We start from the raw sequence: 27,527 nt of genomic DNA, 5'->3' as shown, positions 1-27,527 counted from the left end.
CACCTTGGCCTCAATATATGCCATAATGACAACCAAGAGCAGTTCTTCAAATGGGCCATATCGGAGGTGTTGACATTCCCTGATCAGATGGTGCTAACTGAAGGAAATGTAGTTCTAACCAATGGCATTGACAGGCCGGAGCAGCACTTTGGACAAACTGGGGCGCTTTCCATGATGGGGTGAGTTGGTGGCACCAAACAGACCTGAACAATTTATGGAGGGATGAGCATCAAAGCACTAGAGACTATACATTTTACTCACATGCATATAAAACCTATGCTCGTCCGGACTATTTTCTGGCCATGTGCAGCATAAAAATGCAGATTGCAGCGGTTGAGTTAGAATGCAGAAATGTATATGACCATGCCCCCGTACCACTCACTCACCAAGTGAACCTAATAAGCAAAGCCTCATGCCCAAGACAACAGAGGGAGAGTCTGTTTCACTGCTGGAAATTGTTAGCCGCATTGCCAGGGCAATGGCGGATTTTCTAGCTGTGAATGATCAGGCTGATTCCTCCATTGTTACTCTATGGAAGACGTTGCAGGCAGAGGTGCAAGAATTCATTGCTATTCCTTCTGCCGACAATAACATATGCAAGGAGAAAATACTGGAGCTGGAAGGGATATTGAAGGAACTAAAAGCTATCCACAAAAGAATGCCCTCCTCTGGATGTGGCAAAAATTAGACTAAGACATGCCACGCTTCATTTCCAGCACTCCTATGTAGGAGGGATAAATGTGGCCGGCTGCTGGTCAACAAATTGAGGCCTAAGCTGCTAGTGGAGAGGGTGGATATTATCCTTCACTCGGATGACAATGAAATAGCTAGGGATGTACTTAACTCAGCTGCCTTCAGGGATTACTATATGTCTTTATTAAGGAAGTGAGTGATTACCTTCATGGTTCACATGCACCTTGGCACACACCCCAACAGGCTGATACACTAAATCAGCCCAAATGCATTGAGTAAGTAGTGATGGCCATATCACACAAGAAACGTTTGAAATCCCTAGGACCACATGGCTTTCAAACCCTCTTCTACAAAAAGATTTGTCAGGCACTTCCCCATATCCTAATAATACTCTTTAACGCTCTAGTAGAGACCAGCACCCTTCCACCCTCCATGCTCGTGGCTTCCATTACTGTTATACTCAAACCTAGGAAGGACAAGAGGCAGTGCGGTTCCTATAGGCCCATTTCTCTTATAAATGTGGCTGCGTAGCTGCTCCTTAATGTTAGAAATGGGGTCTTTGGTTGACAGTCAGGTTACCCCCTGTCCAAGCAAGGACCCTCACTCTAGTCAGGATAAAATGAATCACCCTCAGCTAACCCCTGCTTACCCCTTTGGTAGCTTGGCAGAGCAGTAGGCTTAACTTCAGAGTGCTAAGTGTAAAGTATTTGTACCAACACACACAGTAACTTAATGAAAACACTACAAAATGACACAACACAGGTTTGGAACAATAGGAAATATTGGTCTAAACAAAACAAGACCAAAACAACAAAAAGCAAGTCAAGTTATGATTTTTTAAAGATTAAATTAAAAAATAGCACTTAGAAACACAAAATGGTTCGATGAGGTGTTAACACAGCGTCGTGATAGAGTCATTCCCAACGATCCGACACCAGTGGCGCCGGCCACGGATTCACACGGACCCCCAGGTACAGTACCTTTGGTGAAGAATGAAAACAAGCCGATGAGCGTAGTCGGGGATTGCGGCGTCTGTGCAAAACGTTGAATCCGCGCACTTTGAGTGGCATCGGTCAGGACATGGTGCGGCAAATTCCACGGAGTCACGGACTTCGGCGGGGCTGCAGCGATGTCAGGCCTGCGAAGGTCGTCACGTTCCAGCGAAGATCAGAGTCGGTTGCAGGCGGTGTCACTGGATTCAGCAGTGGAATCGGTCCGGAGTCGTCCAAAGTCGATTTCCTTGACTTTTCATCAGCTTTTCCTTTCCAGGGACCAGGGACTGGATAGGGCACCACTTGTCAGGGCAGAAGCATCTCGAGAGACACCAGGTGCTGGCAGAGAGAAATCTTTGCTGTCCCTGAGACTTCAAACAACAGGAGACAAGCTCTAAATCAAGCCCTTGGAGATTTCGTCTCAAGATGGCAGGCACACAAAGTCCAGTCTTTGCCCTCTTACTCTGGCAGAAGCAGCAACTGCAGGATAGCTTCACAAGGCACAGTCACAGGTAGGGCAGCTCTTCTTCCTCAGCTCTTCATCTCTTCTCCAGGCAGAGGTTCCTCTGTGGTTTTGGGTGCCCTACTTATACCCGATTTATCCTTTGAAGTAGGCCTACTTCAAAGTAAAATCTCTTTTGAATGTGATATCCTGCCTAGCCCAGGCCCTGCCCCAGACACTCATCAGGGGGTTGGAGGCTGCATTGTGTGAGGACAGGCACAGCCCTTTCAGGTGTAAGTGACCACTCCTCCCCTCCCTCCTAGCACAGATGGCTCAACAGGATATGCAGGCTACACAATAGGTGCATCCAGCCCAACTGTCAAACTGACCCCGACAGGGAAACCACAAACAGGCAGAGTCACATAAATGGTATAAGCATGAAAATGCTCACTTTCTAAAAGTGGTATTTTCAAACACACAATCTTAAAATCAACTTTACTAAAAGATGTATTTTTTAATTGTGAGCTCAGAGACCCCAAACTCCACATGTCCACCCGCCTCCAAAGGGAATCTACACTTTAATCAGATTTAAAGGTAGCCCCCATATTAACCTAGGAGAAGAACAGGCCTTGCAACAGTGAAAAACGAATTTAGCAATATTTCACTGTCAGGACACACATTACTATATGTCCTACCTTAACCATACACTGCACCCTGCCCTTGGGGCTACCTAGGGCCTACTTTAGGGGTGTCTGACATGTAAGAAAAGGGAAGGTCTAGGCCTGGCAAGTGGGTTCACTTGCCAAGTTGAATTTACAGTTACAACTGCACACAGACACTGCAGTGGCAGGTCTGAGACATGATTACAGAGTTATTTATGTGGGTGGCATAACCAGTGCTGCAGGCTCACTAGTAGCATTTGATTTACAGGCCCTGGCACCTCTAGTGCACCCTACTAGGGACATACTAGTAAATCAAATATGCCAATCATGAATAAACCAATCAACAATACAATTTACACAGAGAGCATATGCAATTTAGCACTGATTAGCAGTGGTAAAGTCCTCAGAGTTCAATAGCCAACAGCAACACGTCAGAAAAAATAGAAGGCAGGAGGAAAACAGATTGGGGATGTCCCTGCATAAACTAAAAAGTCCAACAATTAACATTTTAGCAGCAAGGCTGGGACCCTACATGCCAGGACTAGTGGATCCCGACCAGACGGGCTTTGTACCACACGGCCAGTGTGGTGATAACACTAAATTATTTCTCCATCTAATGGATAAGGCTAAGCACTCGCAAACAGCAATAATGCTATTTGCCATTGATGCAGAAAAAGCATTTGATCGGGAACATTGTCCTTACCAGGAAACAACTATGACCCATTTTGGCATCGTAGAGATTCCGGTCCTGGATCCTTAACAATTATGATGCTCCACGGGTGACGATGCCCTGTAACGGAGTGGCTTCCACACCCTCTCCTATTGGTAGGGGACTTGACAGGGGTGGTCACTGTCACCCCTACTATTTGCTCTGTATAGCGAGCCAGTGGTGCAGAGAGTGCAGAATAATATATACATCACTAGGGTGCGGTTTCGAGAGTGAAGAGCATGCCATTAGCCTTTTTGCCAATGATGTGATAGTGGCACTCGAAGATCTATTAAGGCCCTTACCAGCCTTTTTGGAAAAGCTGGGAAGATTTGGGGAGCTCGCAGGCTTTCGCATCAATCTTCAGAAATGACAAGCTCTTAACTTCTCGGTTCCCCCTGCTCTGCAGACAAAGCTGGCTACCCAATACCCGTTTAGGTGGATGGACATCTTGGTGTCCTACCTGGGTGTTCAGATCGCTGCTACACTATGGGATACTGTGGCTATCAACTACCAAACCCTACTCGGACAGATCCACACAGACCTTGCTCACTGGAAAGATTACCGATTCCATGTCTCGGATGGTTGGTAGCGCTGAAAATGACAACACTGTTGCATGCCCTTTTTTTGCTCCAAGCCCTTCCTCTGGCAATATCAGTTGCAAAAATAAATCAACTGCTTAGTTTGGGAAAGCCAGAGGCCATGTTTGTGCAACAAGCAAGTCTAGCGCCCTACCCAAGAGGGAGATCTAGGGGTCCCTAGCCTCTTGTGCTACTACTGGATGGCACAACTCTGCTTTTTAGTGGAATGAAATCATAAGGAGCCAGAAAAGCATTGGTGTTTTATGGACAGGGTGATAGCAAGAGAACATCTCTGGAAGGTCCCCTTGTTGTGCAGAGAGCAGAGGGCCTGGGGCTTGAACTCCTCCCCAGTACCAGAGCCACACTCAGAGTTTGGGGCCGGGTTGCTATCCAAAATGGCTTGACCTCCTTCCCATTGCTGCTGATACCATTCGTGGTTACTGAGTTTACCCCGGGTCTCCACCTGACTGCTTTTGTGGCATGGCAAGTGGCGGGCTGCTACTCAGTGGGCTACACATTTGCTGCTTCAAGGCCCCTACCTTTTAGACTGCTCAAAACTAATCATGGGTTAGCAGAAATGGAGAGGCTGCAATGCATGCAAATTAGACACTGGGTCACCAATCCAGACATAAGAAGGGGAGCACAGTGCCCAACTCACTCCCTTTGAAATTGGCTACAGTCTAAAGACAACAATGATACTTCATCACTGAACTATATGGTTTATTACTACCCTCTCCTATGGAGGAGAAACAATGGGAACTTGAGCTCAGGCGGACCATAACACAAAAGGAATGGGAAGAAATCTATTGCAGGGTGAGACATACTGCGCATTACAACAAAAGCATAGAAACAGCTGTTAAGCTGCAATTTATTAGTACCTAACTCCTGTTAGACTTCACAGAAGCAACCACAGCTGAAGTGCAGGCTGCTGGATGGGCTGAGGGCCTTACCGGGCTGCTGTTTCACTTCCTCTGGGATTGTCCAAAGTACACTGAGATTCATTCTTTGCCTATGTTGACAAGTACTGTGACATGCAACTGCCATGCTCTCTAGCATTCATTGTCCTGGAACTACCCAACAAACTGACTTTTCTGCCCAAATCACACAGGGGCGACACATGGCATTGGGAGCAGCACTCCAAACTATTCTTTCTCACTGGGAAATGGAGAAGAACCTGACACACACAACATGGGACATATGATGTGTGCATACCTGGAATGGAGCACCTGAGCCTAGCATTAACCTCTCAATAAGACACCTATTGAAAACTCTGGCAACCATATATTTCGCTGCTCTTGGCTGAATTATATGAATTGCTATGTCTTAGGTACCTATGCATACTGCACTTAACGGAGCCTGATGATATGACCCTAGAGAAGGGGGTGGAGACACAGGGGTTATTCATGGAGCACACCACACAGCTTAAGCACCTTACAACAGAGTGAGTTACAGAGGAGGCACAGGAGAGACGAGTCGGGATGTTTGTTTGCATTGTATTTTCTGCCATATAGTGAAGCAAGGGTGGAGAGGGGTGGGTGTGGCTCCTCTCTGTCCTGTGCAGCATTGTCATAGCAAACTGCAATAAAATAGATTTGAACCATAGGAGAAAGAAGTTATTTTGTACGGGGAGACTGTGGAAGTGGAGAAGTAGACCAAAAACATAATTGTGTGGGGGTTCTTCACTCATCTGCCTGTAGAGAAGAAACTGAATGGGAGGAAGGTCCCCTGTACGCTTTGTGATCAGGAGATAAGCAAATAGCAGAGGCAGTGGCGGCTCTCTGCCCCTCTCTCCCCCCCTGCCAGCAGCAGAAGCTGCAAACCTTTCACAAGGAAGGGACAATATGTTTATTGTCCCTTCCTTGTGAAAGGGGCGGGCCATGGGGTGAGGAGCAGTGAGGGGAGTGCATTGTACACTCCCCTCACTGTGCATGTATGTGTGGCTGGCCATTGTGGGCCGGCTAAACATACATGCACAGGAGGCTGTCTCCAGCCCGGCAACACAGTTGCCGGGCTGGAGAGAGCCTGCACAGGTTCCCAGCCAATCCTGATGCTGCTCAGAGCAGCGTCAGGATTGGTGTAGGGCAGGCTGGGAGCCTGTGCCTGCCTGCAGGACGGAAGAGGAGCGGTGCGGCGAGAAGTGGCACGGAGGTAACTTTTTACTGTTATTTTTTTTTTTATTAACATTTCCTTGCCAAATTTGTTTTTGAGTGGATTTGTACTGAAGAATAGGAGAAATACAGATAAGTATTTCAGAAAGTTGTGTTGTTGTTTGAAGTAAACTGTGGAATATTTTTTAAGCAATGAATGAATGAATATGAAGTAATTTTTATGAACTCTTCTAAGACTAGGTGTTATTACATTTACTATGGGTTATCTTGTGACACAACAGAAAGGATTGCTGGGCGACAGTGTGTTACTCATGCTATGTATGAATTACAAAGTACAATGTTCTAGTGTGTACATGCAAATTGCTAATACCATGAAACAGTAGGGTTGTAACATTGTTGGTTATCCTGCAGTTATACAAGATTTAAGGAAAAACTATAACATCTTCCACAGAACACAGAAACGAATCTTGAGGTAGTTAAGTAATAAGGAGAACACTTACTTAAGGTACTTGCTGTTTGCATGTTTAGTTTATGCCATTCAAAGCAAGGGAAGGGAGCCTCCAGTGTGTGTGCCACAGGGCCGAAAGTGAGGCACTGTGCCCAACCTCTGTGCGCCCTCAAAAGTTTTAATCCAATAAGTAACAATATCTAAAAGCACTATATCAGTAAATGATAACAAACAGTCAAATTAATAGATATTACTATAGTCATAGCATCTCACTCTGTGTTACTGCTGTTATAGATAATCTAACCTGTAAAAGTGTTTGTCTTTACAATTTAATCTGTCATATCAAGGATTAGGTAGTGAACACTGCATTTGGTTATGGTTTGCATGGCGGTTTTGAGAGTTATGGTTTGAGGAACTAATTACAACGGATTAAGTTATAGATATAGATGGATATATATTGACCATGTGCATTGCATGCCTCATTTTTTATGTGATGAGTGCTGATTTTAGGCTTCTGTTGGTAACCCATACCCTTGCACCTTGGCCACACATATAACCATTTGTATCACAATCTTCACAAAATGAAAGCAGTTTCAAAGTCCAGTTGATCACTCGGACTTTGCAGGTGAAGCAATCAAGATATTTACAGGTAAAGTGAAGAAGCGGCAACCATTAGGTGCAAGCTTCTATTTTCTATTGGCAAAATGGTGATTTTGTAAATCAATATACTTTAATTTATTTAGAGCGTTTTGTATGGCATGAGAAATTTCCTCATAGCGATTTACAAGCAGTAAGTGATAGATGGAGTGAACCTCTAGGGATCTTCCTACACAGTTGTCAAGGATTCAGAGTGATCATCAGTAGCTCAAAATGATTGGTTCACAAAGTGACATAAGCCTGAGTCAAATACTCCTACTTCCTTGGGGTTTGTGGGGTGGGGTGACACAATAGTCTACAGCTGGTACTTATGTTACAAAAGTATCCTTGAAGGGAGTGGTTTAAAGTATGTTATGAAATAAAGGTAGTTTGGTTTGGATTTTAAATATGGTTACAAATTCAATCCAGGGGTGACACCGTGGGATGTCAATTAATCTTATATATGATGTATAGCGCTTTCCGTTGGCAAATGTATGGGGTACCAGATCATATCACATACCTGCCTTTTAGACATGTTTTTTAAAATTCCTCATATTTAGTATGCTTTAAGATTCCATTCAACAAAACATATTCATTATACATATATGTTCTCAGGGGCCAATGATAGATATAACAAACAAACAATTGTGCCAACATTCTGAACATGTTTGACTTTATTTTTTTTGCATAGAATTGTTGTAACACCATTGACACATTTTTTCAAACATGCTATGTACAGTTTCATAAATATTTAACTTTTTATTGCATTAAGAAAGCTATTCTGATGTTAGGTGCCATGCAAATGCATTTTTAAGACATTCTTTTGAACATTAAGTTAGTGACAAAATAAGCTTCTTCACAGAACAAAACAGATAAACTAACATTAGGAAGCAAAATAAAGCAAGCGTATAAGCACCGCGATGACTGAAGAAAGTACAATTAAAAATATACAAACAATTATTATATTTACACAATTCAATTTTGACAGGCGCCATCGAAATAGTTGACAGAGAGTAATGCAACAGAAGCAGCAGATATAGTAATGAGCAGCCTGCACAAAAACCCAAACAAAATCAATCTGCTTGAAGAGAAGCAGCAACAGTGGAAATTGCAAAACAAACAAAAAAAAACAATAGGCTGTTCAGTCCAGCTGAAGTCCTCTCATCCCGGAAGAAGCGTGCAGCTGATTAGTTTCGAGCAAGCCACTTAATATTCATGCGTGTTGATCTCTTACCAAAACCTTGGTTCTCAGCAGCTTTCTGGGAACCTTCTGTGTCGCATTTGTTCCTTGCAGTTTTCCGTAGCTGAAACCCTTTTCTTATATCTGAAAGTAAGGCGTCGATGATGCACTCCTCTTCAACTTTCACCCCGACTTTACGAACTAGTAAAAACAGACAATGAACAGATTATTCTGAAGCACACGAACACAGCGGGTCAAACATCTTTCCATCACTTAGAGTCGCATTGATAACCAAGTAACTGGAACAAGGGCAGTCTTTAAATGTACACATTCACACTCAATGATTACTTATTTAAGAAAGCAATCTATATTCAACACAGATCCATAAACCGAAGCTCATCTGTAAAGTGACAAATTCTCAATGTATAATGGTGCTGAAGCTTGTTTTGTGAAAAGATGCATCAGCTCACAGACATTGTAACTGCAGAAAACGTACTATGTATGGCTTGATCTGGAAGCCATTAGTGTGAATACCTGGTTCCGAGTCTGGTTTATCACTTCCCTTATATCACAGTAAATAATTTCACAGTTGTGTCATCTCCTGGGAAAGCATTAAGACTCTGGCTCCCCGGTCTTTTCTTAGTACAGAGGTGAAGCGGGGAGAATACTGAATAATGATTTGCTGCTTTACCCCTAGTCTTTCACCCCTTTTGGGTCTCCACAGATTTACTGGGGGTGGACAAAAGCTACTGGTGATAGGTCATCACCAGGCATCATCTCTCCTGTCAGCCACAAGTATCTCCAGAACTCTATGCCAATAAGAAAGTCCGAGGCTATGTTATTGTGTTTTTCTGAGAGCCACGGTCTAACATTGCTAGGTGGCGAGGGAAGGCACTGAGTGTGTTGGGTTGATTGCAGGACAGCAGGTATTTCTTTTTCGTAGAACTGCTGGAGGTGGTACAATAGCAGGAGGACAGTGCAGGGGGTTAGCTGGAAAGCAAGCTTTATATTTGAATGGGGGGGGGGGTGAATACATGTTCTGGAGAAAGTACAGGCTTTAAGTAGCTCCTGCAGCTGCTCCACATTTTTTTGAAAAATGCACCCCTCCCTCATGGCCTTGTGAAAGCACTCATGAGTATAAGTGCAGCCACAAACGTCACCCACTCTTGTGGGCTGCACAGTGAACAGGCAATAACATTGACTGTGGATGCTGCTGAAGGGTGAGCGTTTTTTGGTGTGCACCCTGTCCTGTCTTTAGAGAGGACCACAGGCCTCTCAGAGTCTGACTGCCTTCCCCAGTGGTTGATTCTTGGAATTCCATGCCTTTTACCTTAGGGCATTCTTGGAGGCGCATTATGCCTCTTCTTTTATCCTGTGTAGTGTTACTACTTTGACCGTTTTGCTCATACACCAGCTGCTGCACAGGCAAAGATACTCCCTCATTTACTTGGGAATGTGCTTAACGTTTACACGTGCAATTAGTATGCAATAATCTGTGACTTTTATTATACAGAAGAAGCTCATATGATACAGATATCCACTGTGCTCAAGCTGAAAGCCTCAAACGATGACAAAACAATGCACTTGTCCACAAGTCACACAACTCTTCTGGTGTACGCAATACAAAAAGGCACGGGAAACTTTATGACAACAAGAAAAGGACTGAGGGAGGGTAGTGAAAAAGCAGGTGGAAAGTAAGCAACCTTCGAGACCTCACTCCATCAACAGTCTGACAAACGTGCTTCTCCTCTATGAGTCTGTAAGGATAAAATGTTTTGGGATTTTATACGTATGGACGCAACCCCTTTACCTACAATTCAGGTATGGGGGTCTATCTGTAGCAGCCTTTACTGTAAAGTGGAGAAAGTGAAGCAAGAAATCTGACTCCTGACCAAATTAACAACACACGAAAGTGACAAACACGTCTTGTTTTTTTGTCCATTGTACACAAAACAAAGGTCTAAATGGATCACCACCATGTGTGGAGCCCTTTGTTTATTTTCAAGGGAAGAGGGATATACCTCATTACTACCTCAATGTTGGTTTTGGCGGTCTCCAAATTGCTGCATTCAGCATAGATAACCAGAAGCAAAGTAATAAAAGCTATAGAAGATAGGCACTGAACGACCGCCTGTGTCAAGTTTGATTGATAGATGGATTATTATAATTGTTTTTTAATGATATTTATTATTGTTTTTGACTGGATCACAATTGTGTTTTAAGTATTTTAATGTATTTTGGTTTTGAATATGGAACAAATGTTTCGAAATATCAATAAACTTGAACTCGACTGAGGGAGGGTTAGAAAACAAATCCAGCACTTTGCCACTGTTCCTCTGCAGCAACAAAAATCCAGCAGGAGCCCTATCAGAGATTACAAGTGCAAGTCTTTACAGCTGAACCAATAAAAACAACTGCATGAAATCCATAAAAGTAACTCCATGTGTTATCTGACCACCTCAACATTTTGCAGAAAAAATAATAGGTTCAGAGACGCCTGTCAAACATCACCAACATGGCATTTTTCAGACGCAAACAATCATTGCTCTGGTGTTTATGGATGTGGATGTGCATGTGCTTCCAGAGCTGACAACCCAAGCTCTCTCTACTGGATCATGATAAAAACCACATTATTTGTTAATGAGTTATTTGTTGGGAGCAGCATAGCCCCTTCACAACACTGACTATGTCAAGCCCTCAATCTACATCCTACAAGTCAACCAGTCATCAACATATGCAGTTAAGTAAGGCAGATGCAAAACTCTTACAGTTCGTTTAGGTAAGGTGAGGGAATGCAAGAAAAGTAAGTGTACAGGTATTTACTGTGAATGCCTATGTTCCAAACAGGCACCCCATCATTCCTTTCCTTCTACATATTGTGTTTTTGACAGCCAATTTAGGGAGAAAGGTGAGACTGAGCAGGAGGGGTGATTATACAACCTATGATTGCGCAAGGGTCAGGCTCAACAAAGGCGAGTTTTCTCCTAGATCCAAGTGTTTTAGGACATTTGTCTATTGTCTCTTGGTATTGTCTATACCCCTCAATGGGAGAAAGTACCACGCTGCTTATAACACTTGTCCAAAGGGCACACTGGCAATTGCATGCTTGTTCTAAGGTTCCCGTATAGTGTGTGTCACTTATTGTCTTATTGCAATGTGTGAAGTAGCAGAAAAGTGCCACCTGTAATGGGAGATGTGCTTTCTTTACCAATAAGTGCTAATCTTTGACCACAATGACAAAATGCAAGCAAAAAAAAACGTATGTGGTGCCGACATAGTTGGCCAAACTTAGGTCCTCATTACAACCTCGGCGGTCTTATGAAAAGACCGCCGAGGCTGCGGGAGCCAGAATACCGCCAGTGCCGGTGGTATTTCTGGCTCTCTATTAAGACTTTTCCACTGGGCCAGCGGACGGTAAAAGTGTTACCATCCGTTGGCCCAGCGGAAAAGTCACATGAACATTGCTGCCAGCTCGTAATAGAGCCGATGGAAATGCTGATGTGCAGTAGCACCCGTCGCACATTTCACTGCCCAAAATTCGGCCAGTGAAATGCGCAACGGGACTATGCGTGGAGGCCCCTGCACTGCCCATGCCAAGTGCATGCGTAGTGCAGGGGCCCCCAGGGGCACCCCCAGTTCCCCTTACCGCCGTGGCCAGGCTGGTGGTCAGGGACTCATAATCCCCAGGGCAGCTGTGCTTGCACTATTGCCCTGGGGATCGCCTGGCGGTATACTGGAGGGGCCGGCGGTATGGCCGTGGCTATTGTGCCACGGTCATAATAGCTGGCCACCAGGCTCATAATGAGGCCCTTAATGTTTGTAGTACTTGCCTTTTCACGTGCCTCTTGCTGTCTGTTTGAGAAACCATTAACTTCTCACCCATTATTTATTGAATCCTCTTATTCCAGAGTCCTTTGCATTTCAACACTCCCTGTTGTCTTATTTCAATACATTTATCTGCTGCAACCTAGGCCACACTCAGCAGAAATCACCTATAGCCACCAACATTATGAACAGCCATCACATTGATTTAGCCCCAGAATGATGCCAGAACTGGGCCATCAGTGACGTCAGCAATCAGCCAGAGCTGTGCTCTCTGCCACATACAGAACAAAATGGAGTAAATTCCAAGTATAGATTCAACTTACTTGTCTTTCCATCTTTCCCTTTTGGCCTTTTAGCCTCCTCCTCTGCAGCCTGTTTCTTCCTCCTCTCTGCCTTCTCAGCTTGATCCCTCCTGTCTTTGTTGTCCTACAGTGAAATGTAGTAGTTGGCAGTTAGATACATTAGGAAGTTAAAATACAAAGAAAAATGAAAAAAGCACAGGATTTCTTTAACTGAGGTACTATAAGTATCATCAGGAGTACAATGATAAAGTCTTTTGTTTTAGGTGAACAGGGTGGGCTCAAGTGCTAGGCTGGTTATTTAAGAGCTAGAGGTCTGTTCCAATCAGATTGGTGTTTCATGATAAAACCCTGGCTATGTTCCATTCATGCGGGACCATCCTGTAACTAACTTTGTGTTTCAAAGAACACCCAAACAGCCTATTTACTGAACAGAATCCTTTGTACCAAGTTGAAAGATTGTCATATCGTAGACAAAAGGCAAACATGCTTTTTGACTATACTAGTTATACCTCACTGTTGTGACTGGACATCCCACTAAGACGTTTGGCAGCCAAGTGGCAGATAGAGTCTGCTAGATCTTTTTTTATAATTACTCCCAAATATCCGTCTTAACGTTTTATGAAGAAAATCGAATCTTGACGTTGTTGGTCTATATGACAGTCATAATATCCGTCTAGTTTTTGTTTAATATATGACCAGGAAACTGGTCAGATTCTGACATGTTTTGATTAAGTTGCTAATATACAATTACATTACTAGCTAGAATTAACGGGTCACCTACAGAAAATTGGGTTTTGATTGGAATATTCCTCAAGAGAAAAAGCAGTATACAAGCCTCAGAATGCCAGCGTATTAAAAGAGACTCAATGAAGACAGTGTACATGACAAAGCACACGTTTGGTGTGCGCCCTCTCCGATTAGGAAACTGCTTACTTAAATTACCATTAAGACAACTTTATCATAAGCATCTTTATAGAAACCATAATTAGCATTAATTGTTTTTTTCATTTTATGAAATAAACAGTCTACCACACATGGAAACTATTCCAATTGCAAAAAATCAAATGTTTTTCAGTAGCTACTAATACTTCTAGCAGAGAATAGAAGTGGAAGATTAATTGATCAATACAGGAAATGAAAGCTGTCATACTTTGCTCCAAGTGGCAATCCTCCAGGAAGCCCTGTTGGCCCAAGTGCAATATTTAGCCTAAAACTATCCTGCATGAGATTAGCGATCACTCTCGGCAGGACATTACTAATGTGATTCAACAGAGATATAGGCAGATAGGAGGAGCAGTGCGTCAGATCATTCACAGTTTTACACTTTAATGTGATGTTTGGATATCTATGGAAACACAGCTTTTTGGGAGACAGAAATAGACAGCCGGGAGAAAAGCTGCACAAGATATGCTGAGTTCCTGAATGAGCCAGCTATAACTCCACCTAACAAGGCAAATGCAATAGGTATGTTGATTTTGAGATCAAACTTTTGATAAATGTTTTTTGTACCTTGTTATACTATTTATTGATAATTATCTTATAACAGAATATTAGAACAATATAGATCATGTTGACTATTTCATTTGCTTATTGAAAGTAATAGTCATCATTATTTGCTGTAATGATTATTCTGTATCATTTTGCATACAATAATAAATATCTATATATATATATATATATATATACATATATATATATATATATATACATATATATATACATATATATATATATACATATATATATATATATATATATATATATATATATATATATATATATATATATATATATATGTATATATATATTAAATGCTCTATATTCTGTTTACAGCATATTCTTAGCTCATAAACTAAATCTCCATGAAACAGACCGTTTTCAAGACACCTAATCCTTATAGGCACCCAGTGACAGGGTGAATTTGGATTTTACAATTGGCCACCTTACTGCTCTTACACCAAGGGTATCTAGTATTTGTGATGGGGTATATAACAAGCCACGATGCCGGGAGAGCCATTTTCCCTGCATTAGGGGAACCTTTTAAAAAAATAACCATTAAAAATCATTCTACATTTTATAGCCCATTGAAAGCTCTTGAGAATAGCTCTACTATGTTATCCTCTCCAGCTCAGATCAGAATCTTCATCCATATCCTCCCCCGCAACAGGTTTCCATTGTTTCATTGGATTGAAGAAGGACAGGTGTGACCTTTAGATACAAACCTTCTGAGCTTTAAGGAAAAATTCTCTAAAAGTTTTTATTGTGGTAAATGTATCTTCCAATGACAACCGGTTGATATCTTCACAGAGATAGCCTGCAAGAGCTTCTTTCTTCTTTTCAATACTTTCCAGCTCTTCCTCTAGCGACCTTAGAGAATCAACACACTCCTGAAATTTAAAAGTAACAATCATATTATGTGCGCATTCACACTGCATAATTATTTCAAGTATATTTATTAGACAAATCAGCATTTTTATGAGTTACTTACAAAGACATTCTAATTCGAAAATGGAAATCACTTTTACACCAAATGTTAAAGTTACACAATCATTGTGGAACCTACATATAACCATGCCAAAGGTGCGGAAGCACACTTTTTCCACAATTTACACATGTTGCAGTCACTGCAGTAAAAGATAATTTGCAATATCTGAGGCATCCAACTGCAATGGGCTAAAGAGAAAGCGTTTTAGAATGCTCAGTCAGGAAAAACTGCTTTTGCCATTAGACAGCAGTGCTACTTGGAAGTGAAAGGCATATCTGACACTAACCTGAATCAATCTAGCTTGATATGATTAGTATTTATAGCATAACTCAGAGCAGCCCCATGCTATATTTGTGACAGATCTCCTTCCAACATTTAATTTCAAACAATATTGCTGCTCATACAACACTGGAGGACTATAATGGGGATAGCAAAATAGTAAGTCTTATGATGCAAAGTATTCTTAGCTAAATAGCCAAACTCTTTGGCAGAAGTTCAACCAATCATTTTGCTGATCCGTAGCTTCAAGGTTCCATCTACTTCAAGTATTCCTGGACCTGGATGCCCGATGTGAAGAATAGAATGTTGAAACAATGCATAACATTGACATGCAGGTTATTTCACAAATTCATGACAGCTATGCATGCAATTATTTTTCAACATTTATGCCTTCAGTTTCAAAGCTTCATGACCAAACTTCAGTGTGATCTATTTCCAACATTTTGAGGGAAGGAGTCGACATGCCGCCAAGATGGGTTGTCCTATACAATTGAAACAATGAAGATTACATCTCTTGCCGTGTATCATCTGGTCCAGTATGGCACGTTCAGTTGTATTGGCATGCGACGACCGAGGCCCAGCAAATTCCAGGTAGAGAAAGTGTAAATGACTACAAAATTACAACTGATTGAAAAATATTTGATTTGTGTCATGGTTGCTTTAGTTCAGTAACAAACCAAAATTGTACTAAAAAAGTAATTTTCTTAAAAGAACCTCAACTAAGGAAAAACTACGACCAGTGCAGGGACAGACATGTAAAGTTGGTTATACCTATGAACCCTTACACAGGTGCAGTTGCCAGTCTAAGGCCAACGTCAAAAGAGTTGCAAGCCTGATTGCTAGGCATTGCCAACCCTGGCATCTTGATACAAAGGCTAAATATGCCAAAAAGAACTCTGCACATAGACAGATATCCCAGCACTACAATATGCACAGATTTACAAGCAGTAATTACACGTGAAGACATTAGCAGCCCTCCAACGAACGTCCACAGAGAACATGGGAAAAGGAGGCATGAGGGACGGTTGCCAATACCCAGGATGTACTTGCCTGAATTGGGTTCTCATACTGCTCTTTTACGTCTTGTGTTTCAGAAGAGGACATTTTGTTCTGAATTTCCCTCAACTTTTTCAAGTTGGCAGTTGTTTCCGAGTACAAATTTTCTATGTTAATTCTGAAAGTTTACCAAAACAATGACAAAGGTAAAATCATTGAAACTTTTTAAGTCATACACATTCTATTTAAATCATTCTCAATCTTGCTTCACAAGCGAACTGAATTATGAAGGGCCATGCTTAATACTGAAATTACAACTGGAGTAACAATCGTGATGGGGGGAAAACTACATCTTTCTTCTTCCTTCTAAATTGCTAAAAACTATTGAAATCTAATGACACCAATTTTCTTGGTTCCATGACTAATCGGGAAGCCGGGAAATGCAAAGGAAAATTGTTTAATACTAGTCTCAAAATACTCCGATGCACATTGCGTTCAAGCCATACTGAAATACACGAGAAAGATACAATATTTATAAATTGTTGTAAAACATACCCAAATTATGAACCATACAGCACATTTCTCTTAAAGATATTGGCTAGAACATCATAGGTTTAAAGGTCATTCTGTAGAGCAATTGCTGACATAATCCTATAATTGACTGGTGATGCATGAAGGTATATGCTTTCCAAGCAGCATTAAATAATTTCCCTGAAAAGGAATTAATTGTCTATCTCGCCATAAGTTTTCTTTCAGACCTGAGGGAGCAAGCAGAGGATGCCTAAGCCCACCCAGTCTTGAAAACAGCTCTCTTCCTCTATTGCTAGCCATCAATTAATTGAGCAAATTAATAGGCTCCTTTCCCCAAAATTCACATTACGAGCAATGTTGAAATCATATTACGAGGTAAACCTTTTACTTCACCTTCAGTAATAAGCCATGCACTCCTTTGGGTACATGGTCCTTGTTATGTTGTAGGCCCGAGGCCCACTTGCTCGAAGGGCATAATGACGGACACAAGAAACATATGTAACTGCACTGTTGAAAACTGTACATAATCAAGAGATTTGACAGGTAGAATCATTAAATCAATACAAACTGTCACTTGGCATTTCTGATTTGCAAGTCACAGAGGTCAAGGAGTTTATCATTTGCAAAAACAACATGAATTTGTTTAATAATTTTATTTCTATGTAATATTTGTAATATTCTGTAAAAAAAGAAAAAAAAGATTTAAACAAGTACAATAACAAGTATCAAGAGGGTTGGGCTTTGGGCCAGCACCTTTCAGCCACTGGCCTTCCTGTGTTTTTCATGGTTCGCTGTTGCATGCATTGGCTGTTATTGCACTAGAATCTGCCCCAGCAGTACACTCAAATATTTTTGTTGCTTATCTGATCACCTGTTTTTTGGACTTTTTACTGTAGGTAAGCCTCACAGCCGGTCTCTCACCCATGGTAATACCACAGTAAATGGACTGCATGTGTTTACCACCAGTGTCTGCATTTTAAGATAAGGCTGCTGAAACGCAGTAAAGGTAAGGGGCACTTGACAGGTCACATTTGAACACTTGTGCACACTTGTGTGCGCTGCACGCGGGAGACCATTGTTGAGTGCAGCCCAGTGAAAACACACATGTAGCTTGGTGCAAGAGGTCTCTGCATGGATAGGTATTCACCTAGGTTGGGCCTCATGAGGTAGTGTACACTATTTGGGAAAGTCAGTCTGCTTTACTGTTTTAACTATAGTGACACTTCATTATATACATAGGGAGGGAACTGCCTTAGAGTGTAGTTTCCCTTTTCCTTGGCAACAGAGACCATTGACGTCTTGAATTAGAGAGTAACCTGTGCAAGAAAACCAACTTTGTAACTTCCAAAATGATATAGGTACATCTTGTGGGTCATTCAGATTTTCCATGTTTTCCTGGCTCCACTCAGGATCAGAGCCCAGGCCTTCTGTCAATCTGCTGTGTTCAGTAATTACAATTTCTCCAACAGCAGGAACAAAGGCCACCCTCACATAAAAAGAGCAACTAGCAGTACTTCTCCAGCTCTCGAGGAGGAAAGGGGTGGTCCGAAATCATCTGTATCAATCACCCAGCTGCCACACTGCACCAGGGAGGGACCTGCCCATGCCCACGGAACAAAGGAGAATGCCCAGACAGCTGAAGCCAAACCACTGATGGGCTGTCTTTGAAATTCTAGTGTCCAAGTCCCTGGCAGTGATATTAGTGAGGGGTGGAGCTGAGATGCCAGGAGCTGATGTGACCACTGGCTCCTGGATGACACCATTTTGGATTGTCCCAACATGCTATGCAGGAGGGTTGGGACAAGGGTGGAGAGGTCATGTGGCTCCCTAGGATTGGTTAAGGGTATCTGTCCTATGTAACCTTCCTCTCCCCTTCATAAACTCCTGCAGAAATGGGATGACTCTCTCTTACCTGCAGAGTTTCTAACTATTGTGCTGCTGGCTCCTGGGACTGCCATGAAGAACTGGAAGGTGGAATCCCCTGACCCCAACTAAGGACCCAGGGATCTGCTCAGTTAACCCCAGGACCGGTGGGTCTCCTCAAAGGCCGATGAGGCTGGCCCACTTACTCCCCCTGAAGACCAGTTGGGGGAAGCCCTGGAGTTTTTGCACCCACCAACCAAGCCACAAAGGAGAACTGGAGCAGGGAACCAGGAGGATCAGCTTTTCTTGGAGATTATTACAACTGCCTCTGGCGGAGAGAGCTCACCATCAGTAGTAAAATGAGCCCAGGATCGTCCAAATTATTCCAACGGGCCGTAGTTACAGCATTCTAAAGTTTGGCAGCCATTGACCCTTCTGCTCGGCGAGTGTGGAGCTCTGCTGGTGTGCAATCACTTTCCCCTGGGGTAGACCAGGGGATGGTACAAAGGAGCTGTGTGCTGTTTTATATCTTTGGGTAAAGGACATGCATGGGGCCCTCTCTCTGTTCTTCTAATTCGCCCATGGACCCCATCCCCTGGATGGATACCTGATCGGCCTCCGAGTGATGCAGCCAGGGGGGCAAGTGATGCCCTCACAGAGGAGAGAAACATGATCCCATCCCAGGCCCCCAGATGGCTTGAGAGTATGGGGAGAGTGTCACCCCAGCCCCCCACGTCGTCCGCTGTCCCCGCTCCACATGCCCGTGTCTGGGGGAATGGATGGTGGCCAAAGACCCAAATGCAGGCTGCCGGCTCCCGCAGCAGCACACTTTCGTGCTGCCCCACAGGGTTCCAGGCACCAAGGATTGTCACTAAGGTGCCTGGGTAGGACCGGGCACCCCCGGTTATGAAAGATGGGGTGCAAAGCCTCTCACCATAAGAAGAAATCCATGGGCAAATTGACGTGGCTCTCTCCAGCTCAACGGGAGAGTCATTGCTACCATATGCACTTACCTGAGAGAACTTTCCCCATAATGTTTTGCGGGGCATTCCCTTCAAAACACAACTTCGACCATAAATTACTCTGTAGTGGTCCTGGGACAAAGAGCTCCCTTGCATCAGGGCATCTTCTGGGCCCTCACCCTTAACTTTGTGCCTCAGTTTCCCAAGGTTGTTGAAGTGTGCTGGACTCTGTTTTTGCTACTCTGAGCACTTTACCACTGCTAACCAGTGCTAAAGTGCAAGTGCTCCTATACAAAAGGTGTATGTAATTGGTTCATCCATGATTGGCATATTTGATTTACTAGAAAGTCCCTAGTACAGTGCACTAGAGGTACCCAGGGCCTGTAAATCAAACGCTACCAGTGGTCCTGAAGCACTGGTTGTGCCACCCACATTAATAGCTCTGTAAACATGGCTCGGACCTGCCACTGCAGTGTCTGTGGGTGCAGTTTTAAACTGTAAATTCGACTTGGCAAGTGTACCAACTTGCCAGGCCTAAATCTTCTATTTTCTTACATGTAAGACACCCCTAAGGTAGGCCCTAGGTAGCCCCAAGGGCAGGGTGCAGTGTATGGTTAAGGTAGGACATATATTAATGTGTTTTATATGCCCTGACAGTGAAATACTGCTAAATTTGTTTTTCACTGTTGCAAGGCCTGTCCCTCTTCTAGGTTAACATGGGGGCTACCTTTAAATATGATTAAAGTGTAGATTCCCTTTGGGTGCGGATAGACATGTGGAGTTTGGGGTTTCTGAGCTCACAAGTTAAAAATACATCTTTTAGTAAAGTTGATTTTAAGATTGTGTGTTTGAAAATGCCACTTTTAGAAAGTGAGCATTTTCTTGCTTATAGCATTTCTGTGACTATGCCTGTTTATGGATTCCCTGTCTGGGTCGGTTTGACAGTTGGGCTGGTTGCACCCCTCTCTAGACAGTGACACAAAGGGAGCTGGTGTGTAGTCTGCATTTACTGATGAGCCATCTGTGCTAGGAGGGAGGGGAGGAGCAGTCACTTACACCTGAAAGGGCTGTGTCTGCCCTCACACAAAGCAGTCTCCAACCCCCTGGTGTGTGTCTGGGGCCTGGCCTGACCAAGGCAGGATTTCTCAAACCAGAGAGACTTTTCTTTGAAGTAAGCCTACTTCAAAGGGCAAAATGGGTATAAGAAGGGCACCTAAAACCAGAGAATTTAGAACACTTCTGGAAACCAAGAGGAACCTCTGCCTGGAGAAGAGCTGAGGAAGAAGGGCTACCCTGCCTGTGACTGTGCTTTGAGGAGCTATCCTACAGTTGCTGCTTCTGCCTGTGCTAGAGGACAAAGACTGGACTTTGTGTGCCTTCCTTCTTGTGAAGAGCTCTTTCAGGGATTGATTTAGAGCTTGCCTCCTGTTATTGGAGTCTCAGGGACAGCTAAGACTTCTCTCTGCCAACATCTGGAGCCTCTGCTGAGACTCCTACCCTGCCAAGTGGTGCCCATCCAGTTCCTGGGACCCGGAAAGGAGGAGCTGGCATTCTAAGAGTGAGAAATCCACGACTGACCGCCGGCTGGAAAATAGATCGACGCAACTCCGATCCGTGGCTGAAAAATCGACGTGTCGCTGGCTTTGAGGCTGAAAATAGACACTTGCCTGCAGTGCAACTGAAAGATAGATGCATGCGGCTGGGGAAACGACACCCAGCATCGATGACTGAGGCTGGTGAGATCACAACCCACGCTGCGTGGTTTTCAGGTCATCGTATGACAGGATTTCCAATGCAGACATCGCTGGGCATGTAAAAACGACAAGGCCTGCCCAGACCCGAGAGTGCGGTTCGAATCAACGCAATGTTCTCCTGCGGAGAGAAGAAATGACGCACGCCAACTTGACTGAAGGAGTAACGACAAACGGTCAACGCATCACAAGCCCTTTCTGACGCATAATCGCCAGTGCAGGGTTATTTTTGACGCACCCAGGTACATTTCCACGCTAACAGCATTAGCGATGTGTTTAAACTTACATGAAGACTCCTTTTGGTTGTTAATTGATAACTTGACTTGTGGATTGTGTGTTGTTTTAGCCTTGTTTTGTTTAGATAAGTATTTTCTATTTTTCTAAACCTGTGTTGTGTTATTTTGTAGTGTTTTAATTGAGTTACTGTGTGTGTTGGGACAAATACTTAGCACTCTGAAGTTAAGCCTGCCTGCTCGTGCCAAGCTACCAAGGGGGTGAGTGGGGGTAAGCGGAGGGTGATTCTCTTTTACCCTGACTAGTGTGAGGGTCCTTGCTTGAACAGGGGGCAACCTGACTGTGAACCAAAGACCCCATTTCTAACAGTAACATTTTAAAAGGCTTGTAAGGCCTTAAAATATATAATGCACTGTGGTCTCTAAGGGTTGATTGTATGGTTTTCCTGCAATGGTTTTTCATGTGGTTACGTCCTCTCAGGTGGCTGATGGTCTGGTTACAATGCACTGTGGTTTCTGGTTTCATCACGCTAGTTGCTGGGCTTTGTGCTGCCTCTGTCCATATCTTCAGGCTGATGCTGGCGGATGGCATACTTAAAATTGTACACTGGAGTAGACGGGGACCTACGTATTAGCCCAGGGATCAGGAAACTAACACTGAAATACGTTAACCTATCCTGGTGAGTGATTCTTGGCATGTCTGGATCTCCATAATCCCTCACAGATCCTTAACTAATGTAGTGGTTGATAAAGAGAATAACTGTATTGCCAAACACTGCCAACAGCTAATGGCTATATTGTGGGCTGTTCGATTCTGCAAATGCCACTTACAATAAACAGTGTCTATAGCGAGCCGAACTGAAACATTTCTCTACATATATTTTCTTATCCATTGAATTTGTTCTGGCACAAAGCTAAGGATATTTAAGCTGGAGCTAAAATAAAACAGCCCATAGCCAACTGGTATTGATGCCAATATTACGTACTTGACATGAAAATCCGTAAGCACTAGGTCTGATGGCCAATTTCCTCACAGGAGAATTTACAATGAAGGTGACTAGGTAGAGGACTTTTTTTTTTTTTTATTGGCTTGTAACACCTGCTTAAAGTAGTTACATTTAATATATGGTTAGATCTTCAGGGGTAACTTTAGGCAACAAATCGTTTGAAAAAAGATGCTGCAGTAGAGTTTTAAAAAAAAAAAAAAAAAAAGACAGACTTTAACCTTCCCTTAAAGAAAAATGAATTTAATAAAAACTATAAATTGGAAAAAATTGTGAAGGGATAATTAATTCATTTTCAAAAGGAATAAATATTCCTAAAACTCAGAAATGTATTAGAGTTAATCACATAACTAAATCAGATGACAAGATGTATCAGGCATCATGTTTTGGATCTTATCATTGTAATCCCCACTCTACCCCTTCTCTTCCCCACATATGCCTGTGCTTGTCAAATTTGCTGAATTTCTATGCTTCCCTTAAAAATTAAAGCTGCCACATAGAAATGCACCCGCTGTTCGAGAACAAGGTAATTTATTATTTGAACCCCAGTTCTCAAATATTTGAAGAAATTGAATATATTTTCATGTGTCTTGCCCTAGTTTTAGCAAGCGGGAGAGAGAAAACACAGGCACGTCTCTGTGGATGTGTAAAACACGTTTGGATGTTCATTAGAGGTGGTAGGGCATGGAAAGCTTCAATAGACAGAAAGCAGGCAACAAGAAAGAAATGTTCTATAGAATTAATTCCGTTGAAGTCACCTAAGGATAAAAAAATACTCTTACCCAGCTGCTTTAGAAACTGATTCAAGGTCATTTGGAAGATGCAGCAAGTCAGTGTGGTTCTTCTCAACCTCCTAAAAACAAAAAAACAGATTGGTTACAATCCATTGTACAATTTCCTCTCCATTCTCTTCACTCAGGTATGGAGATTTCACACACTAATGAACCAATGGCCCATGACCTGGCACAATCTTCCTTTCAAAGTCAATCTTGGTGGCACAAATTCTTATGACTTTACTTCTACTCTATGCCTTGAGCCAACCTCCCTTTTTCATTATTATTTTGTAAAATTCTATACAACCTGACGACTTTTCTTACGGCTTGCTTTTCTATGCTTTATTGGCAGAAAACCAAATAAAGTCCACTTGATCTTGCTGACCTAAGTAAAAGACATCTTAGAACAAGATGATTGCTTGGGAATTTCAGTGAGGCATTGCCATGAGAAAAAAATTTGGAAATGATTAAGTAACTGGACAAAATGTTTGGTGATTTTGCTAAAAACTGATCTTAACCCTAGAGAGTGTGCTGTGTCAGCCCATAAAGATTCCAAAAGCATTAGAAACTAACATAGTACCACTACAGTTTCTTGTTAGAGCCCAACCTTCAATTAAAAAAAGAAGTGCAGAGGGTGTGTGGTGTTTTGGGCAGTTTTGAAACTCATGTAATTCAAGTTCACAAATACATTCATGGCTTATTCAACAAAATGTGCATTTATCTGTATAGGCTGTCATCAATATCAATCAATATACATGTGTACCTACATTTGAAAAGCAGAAAATGTCTGTCCCCAACACGACTTCCCCCCACAAGCTCATAGCCTTCCCCAAACAACATTTTGCAGGCCATGATTATGCAATGTCTACGTGCGGTTCAAGCCTCCTTATTGCAAACTTTAAAGGTTATCATATAAAACAAATGTACAATCAGTGTAGTGCCCCTATCCTCAGATGGTAACCGAGTTTTCAATTGTCAGAGCTTATGTAGTGCAGTGAGGTGAGCCATTCTTCCAGGAAATCGTTGCTATGTTTCAGAAGTGGCACACAAGGCAGTGTCTCATGTTCCCATACCACATATCCCAAGAGAAAGAGAGAGAGAGGGCCCTTCTGTATCTATCACTCCAAGGGGACAGGGCACCATAACACAGTGATTGATCATTTGAGCGATTGAATATTTGAGATTGTGTGGTGATTGTTTTTTTCCCCTTGGGGAGTTTTGTTGTTCCCCATACCACGTCTCCACTGTAGGGGGAAACTTTTTTTTTTGCCAGATTCATGCTTTATCCATTCTTGCTGTTGTGAGAGTGTGAATTTTCTAATACGTTTATTCATGATTTTCATACTAAAAATGTGTAATGAATCAACGTGCAAAATGAGTGACTTTTGAAATATTAGTTTTTATGTTCTCGACTGAGTAAAATACTAATCAGACGCTGTGGTTATTTTCCATGATTCAAAATGTTCATAAAAGTGTCTTCGAAGATTGTGTAGATGTGCTCATAGCTACCCCTAGCGGGTTGCAGCATTACGACTTACAAGGTCAAGTCTTAGCCAAGCATTGCATAAGTTGAAATGTCCTATTGTTTGAGAAGGTCACTAATATCTGGTCTTTCCCCGGGGATGGAAGTGAGTTGAAACAGTAAACGTTTCTTCCTGAGACAAAATATTTGAGAGGCAATGAAACAATGGAGCTACAAACGAGATGGAAGAAGCAACGCTACTTTTGAAGAAAATTTTATAGTTAGCGTAGATGTGTTGTGTTTTAGGTCATCAATTTAGATGTTGATTGGCTAAAATGAAACCACCCCATAGACTTACCAATCATGAGCTTATTAGAGTTTAGTATAACAGTGAGGGAGTTAACTTTGAAATGCTCATGACTTATCTTGAAATCATTTGATGCTGAACTAATGAACTTTGGCATTATTACCAGTTTTTGTATTATTAATAATATTAATAAGTGTGATTCTTTTAGAGATAATTTGTTTGATTGTCTTAATCAAATTGAGATATATAAGATATTTCCATCAACCGTTACTGATCTTAAATGCTTATCATTTGTGTTTGAGGGTTATTTTTGTGACATTAGCATTATTGATATAGGGAAATAAATCTATGACTCCTTCTTAATAAACTGGTGTAGTTATTGACTGAAGGTTTATAATATTGACTTATTAACATTTGTTGATCCTCACGTCTTTCATTGATGACATCTTCTCAAACCTATGTGGCTTCGATCCATCGTCCTCTAGCACAGAATCCACTATTCATCGTAGATAATAGCTAGGATTCTGTGGCACAGTCGCAGTTTTTTGGGAGTAGATTATGGTTACGTCATTGTTTTTGATGATGTCATAGAGAAGCTGTGAGGTTTGGGTGCGTTAAAATTGTTGGTTCGTTCTTTCCTTTTCTTTTTCAAAATTGTTGGAAGGACATAACATGATGAGTGGCTAGTTGCCTTAAGTGACTTTCCCCAGTTCTTGCAGACTCCCTAGGATGAAGGGTACGTTCTTGGTGGTGTTTGGTTGTATTTAATTGAAGTGAATAAAGTGTTTTTTGCGCATGCGCAGCTTTAGCTAATTTACATATGATTGTGTTGGATAGGAGTCTAGAGGAGTAGAAATACTCAAATTAGTTGCTTAGATAGAGTGGGCGTACTCCTATAGGTATGAGAGTAGGGAAGCAGTGTTCTTCATCGAGTGTGGCGCTTGATGCAGGAAAAATTATCCACCTGGTTGTTAATGACAGACCTAAGGGTAGAGGTCTGGGACTCCGGAGTATATTGACAAGTATAGAGAGACACCTGTTATATGTTGTAATTCGTTCATTTAGTATACCGATCCATTGTGATTGGTAAGTAGAGTTTGTAAGAAATTGGTGTGAATGGATTTATACTGAAGACTTGGTGAGTACTAAGTGCACTAGACAATAATCCAAGGAACAGTGGAGAAGTAGAGTTTGCAGGTTGAATTTTTGCACATGATTGTGGGAACAGTGAAAAAGGAGTAGGCGAACGCTGAAGGTTTCTTTGGAAGGTTCTGAAGCGTTTCTGTTACCCCACCTGTAGTAAATGAGCAAATTTCTTTTCAAATTTTAAGGTAGCTTGTGAATTAATATTACGTTGATTTTATGTACGAGTTGTGAAAGATTAGTATGGCAGACTTTGTCAGCATCTTGGTGAACGGGGGTGAATATGTGGGTTTGATGTAGTGTTTGTGCACTGTGATTGGTTGGTTAGCAGAAAGGAGTCCGGCACGGATTTGTCAATCAGTCCGACAATAGAATAACGCGATTGGAAGGTGAGGGGTCGAAAAGAATTGTGGGATCGTAGTCACTTTTCCTGATTGGTTACTCTTTATCTTTTGTTTATTGTTTGTATTTGCTTTGTTTAATTGAGTTTGAGAATAATTTTTGCTGTAGACATCAGGTTGAAGTAAATCCAGTTAGAAATGAAGTTTTTCAAAGCTTTGAAATCTGCGTTGAGGGGTGAGGAGTACATTCGGTACTCCAAGGAGAGATTTGTCCGCCAGAGAATACTCCGGCATATATTGGCCCTCATTATGACTCCGGTAGGCGGCGGAGGCCGCCCGCCAGAATTCCGCCCTCCGTAATACCGCTCCGCGGTCAGAAGACCGCGGAGGGTATTATGAGTTTTTCCCTGGGCTGGCGGGCGGTCTCCAAAAGACCGCCCGCCAGCCCAGGGAAAAACTCCCTTCCCACGAGGATGCCGGCTCGTAATAGAGCCGGTGGAGTGGGAAGGTGCGACGGGTGCTGTTGCACCCGTCGCGTATTTCACTGTCTGCAAGGCAGACAGTGAAATACATTTTGGGGCCCTCTTACAGGGGCCCCGCGACTCCCCCTCCCGCCATCCGGTTCCCGGCGGGAGAACCGCCAGGAAGTGGATGGCGGGAGGGGGAGTCGGAATCCCCAAGCCGATTCCTTGGGGGCAGCGGGAAACCGGCGGGAGACCGGCGGTTTCCCTTCTCTGACCGCGGCTAAGCTGCCGCGGTCAGAATGCCCCGCGGGGCACCGCCGGCCTGTCGGCGGTGCCTCCGCGTCCAGCGGCCCTGGCG

At 42.7% G+C, this 27,527-nt stretch overlaps 1 protein-coding gene across 3 annotated transcripts in view; it reads right to left on the bottom strand.

The window, feature by feature from the left end:
- INF2 (inverted formin 2) overlaps positions 1–27,527 on the bottom strand; it is a 303,640-nt gene that overhangs the window by 22,448 nt on the left and 253,665 nt on the right. For all 3 annotated transcript variants that reach the window (XM_069207311.1, XM_069207313.1, XM_069207312.1), the window contains exons 16-20: positions 23,462–23,532; positions 16,390–16,513; positions 14,798–14,962; positions 12,597–12,699; positions 8,503–8,649 (exon numbers count right to left, since the gene is read on the bottom strand). In XM_069207311.1, coding sequence (XP_069063412.1) covers positions 8,503–8,649; positions 12,597–12,699; positions 14,798–14,962; positions 16,390–16,513; positions 23,462–23,532 — 610 coding nt within the window. The remainder of the gene's footprint in view (positions 1–8,502; positions 8,650–12,596; positions 12,700–14,797; positions 14,963–16,389; positions 16,514–23,461; positions 23,533–27,527) is intronic.

Source organism: Pleurodeles waltl, chromosome 9 (genome assembly GCF_031143425.1).
Source record: "Pleurodeles waltl isolate 20211129_DDA chromosome 9, aPleWal1.hap1.20221129, whole genome shotgun sequence".
Taxonomy (NCBI): domain Eukaryota; kingdom Metazoa; phylum Chordata; class Amphibia; order Caudata; family Salamandridae; genus Pleurodeles; species Pleurodeles waltl.
Note: the sequence above shows the minus strand (reverse complement) of the source record. Positions and strands in the feature narration are given on the sequence as shown.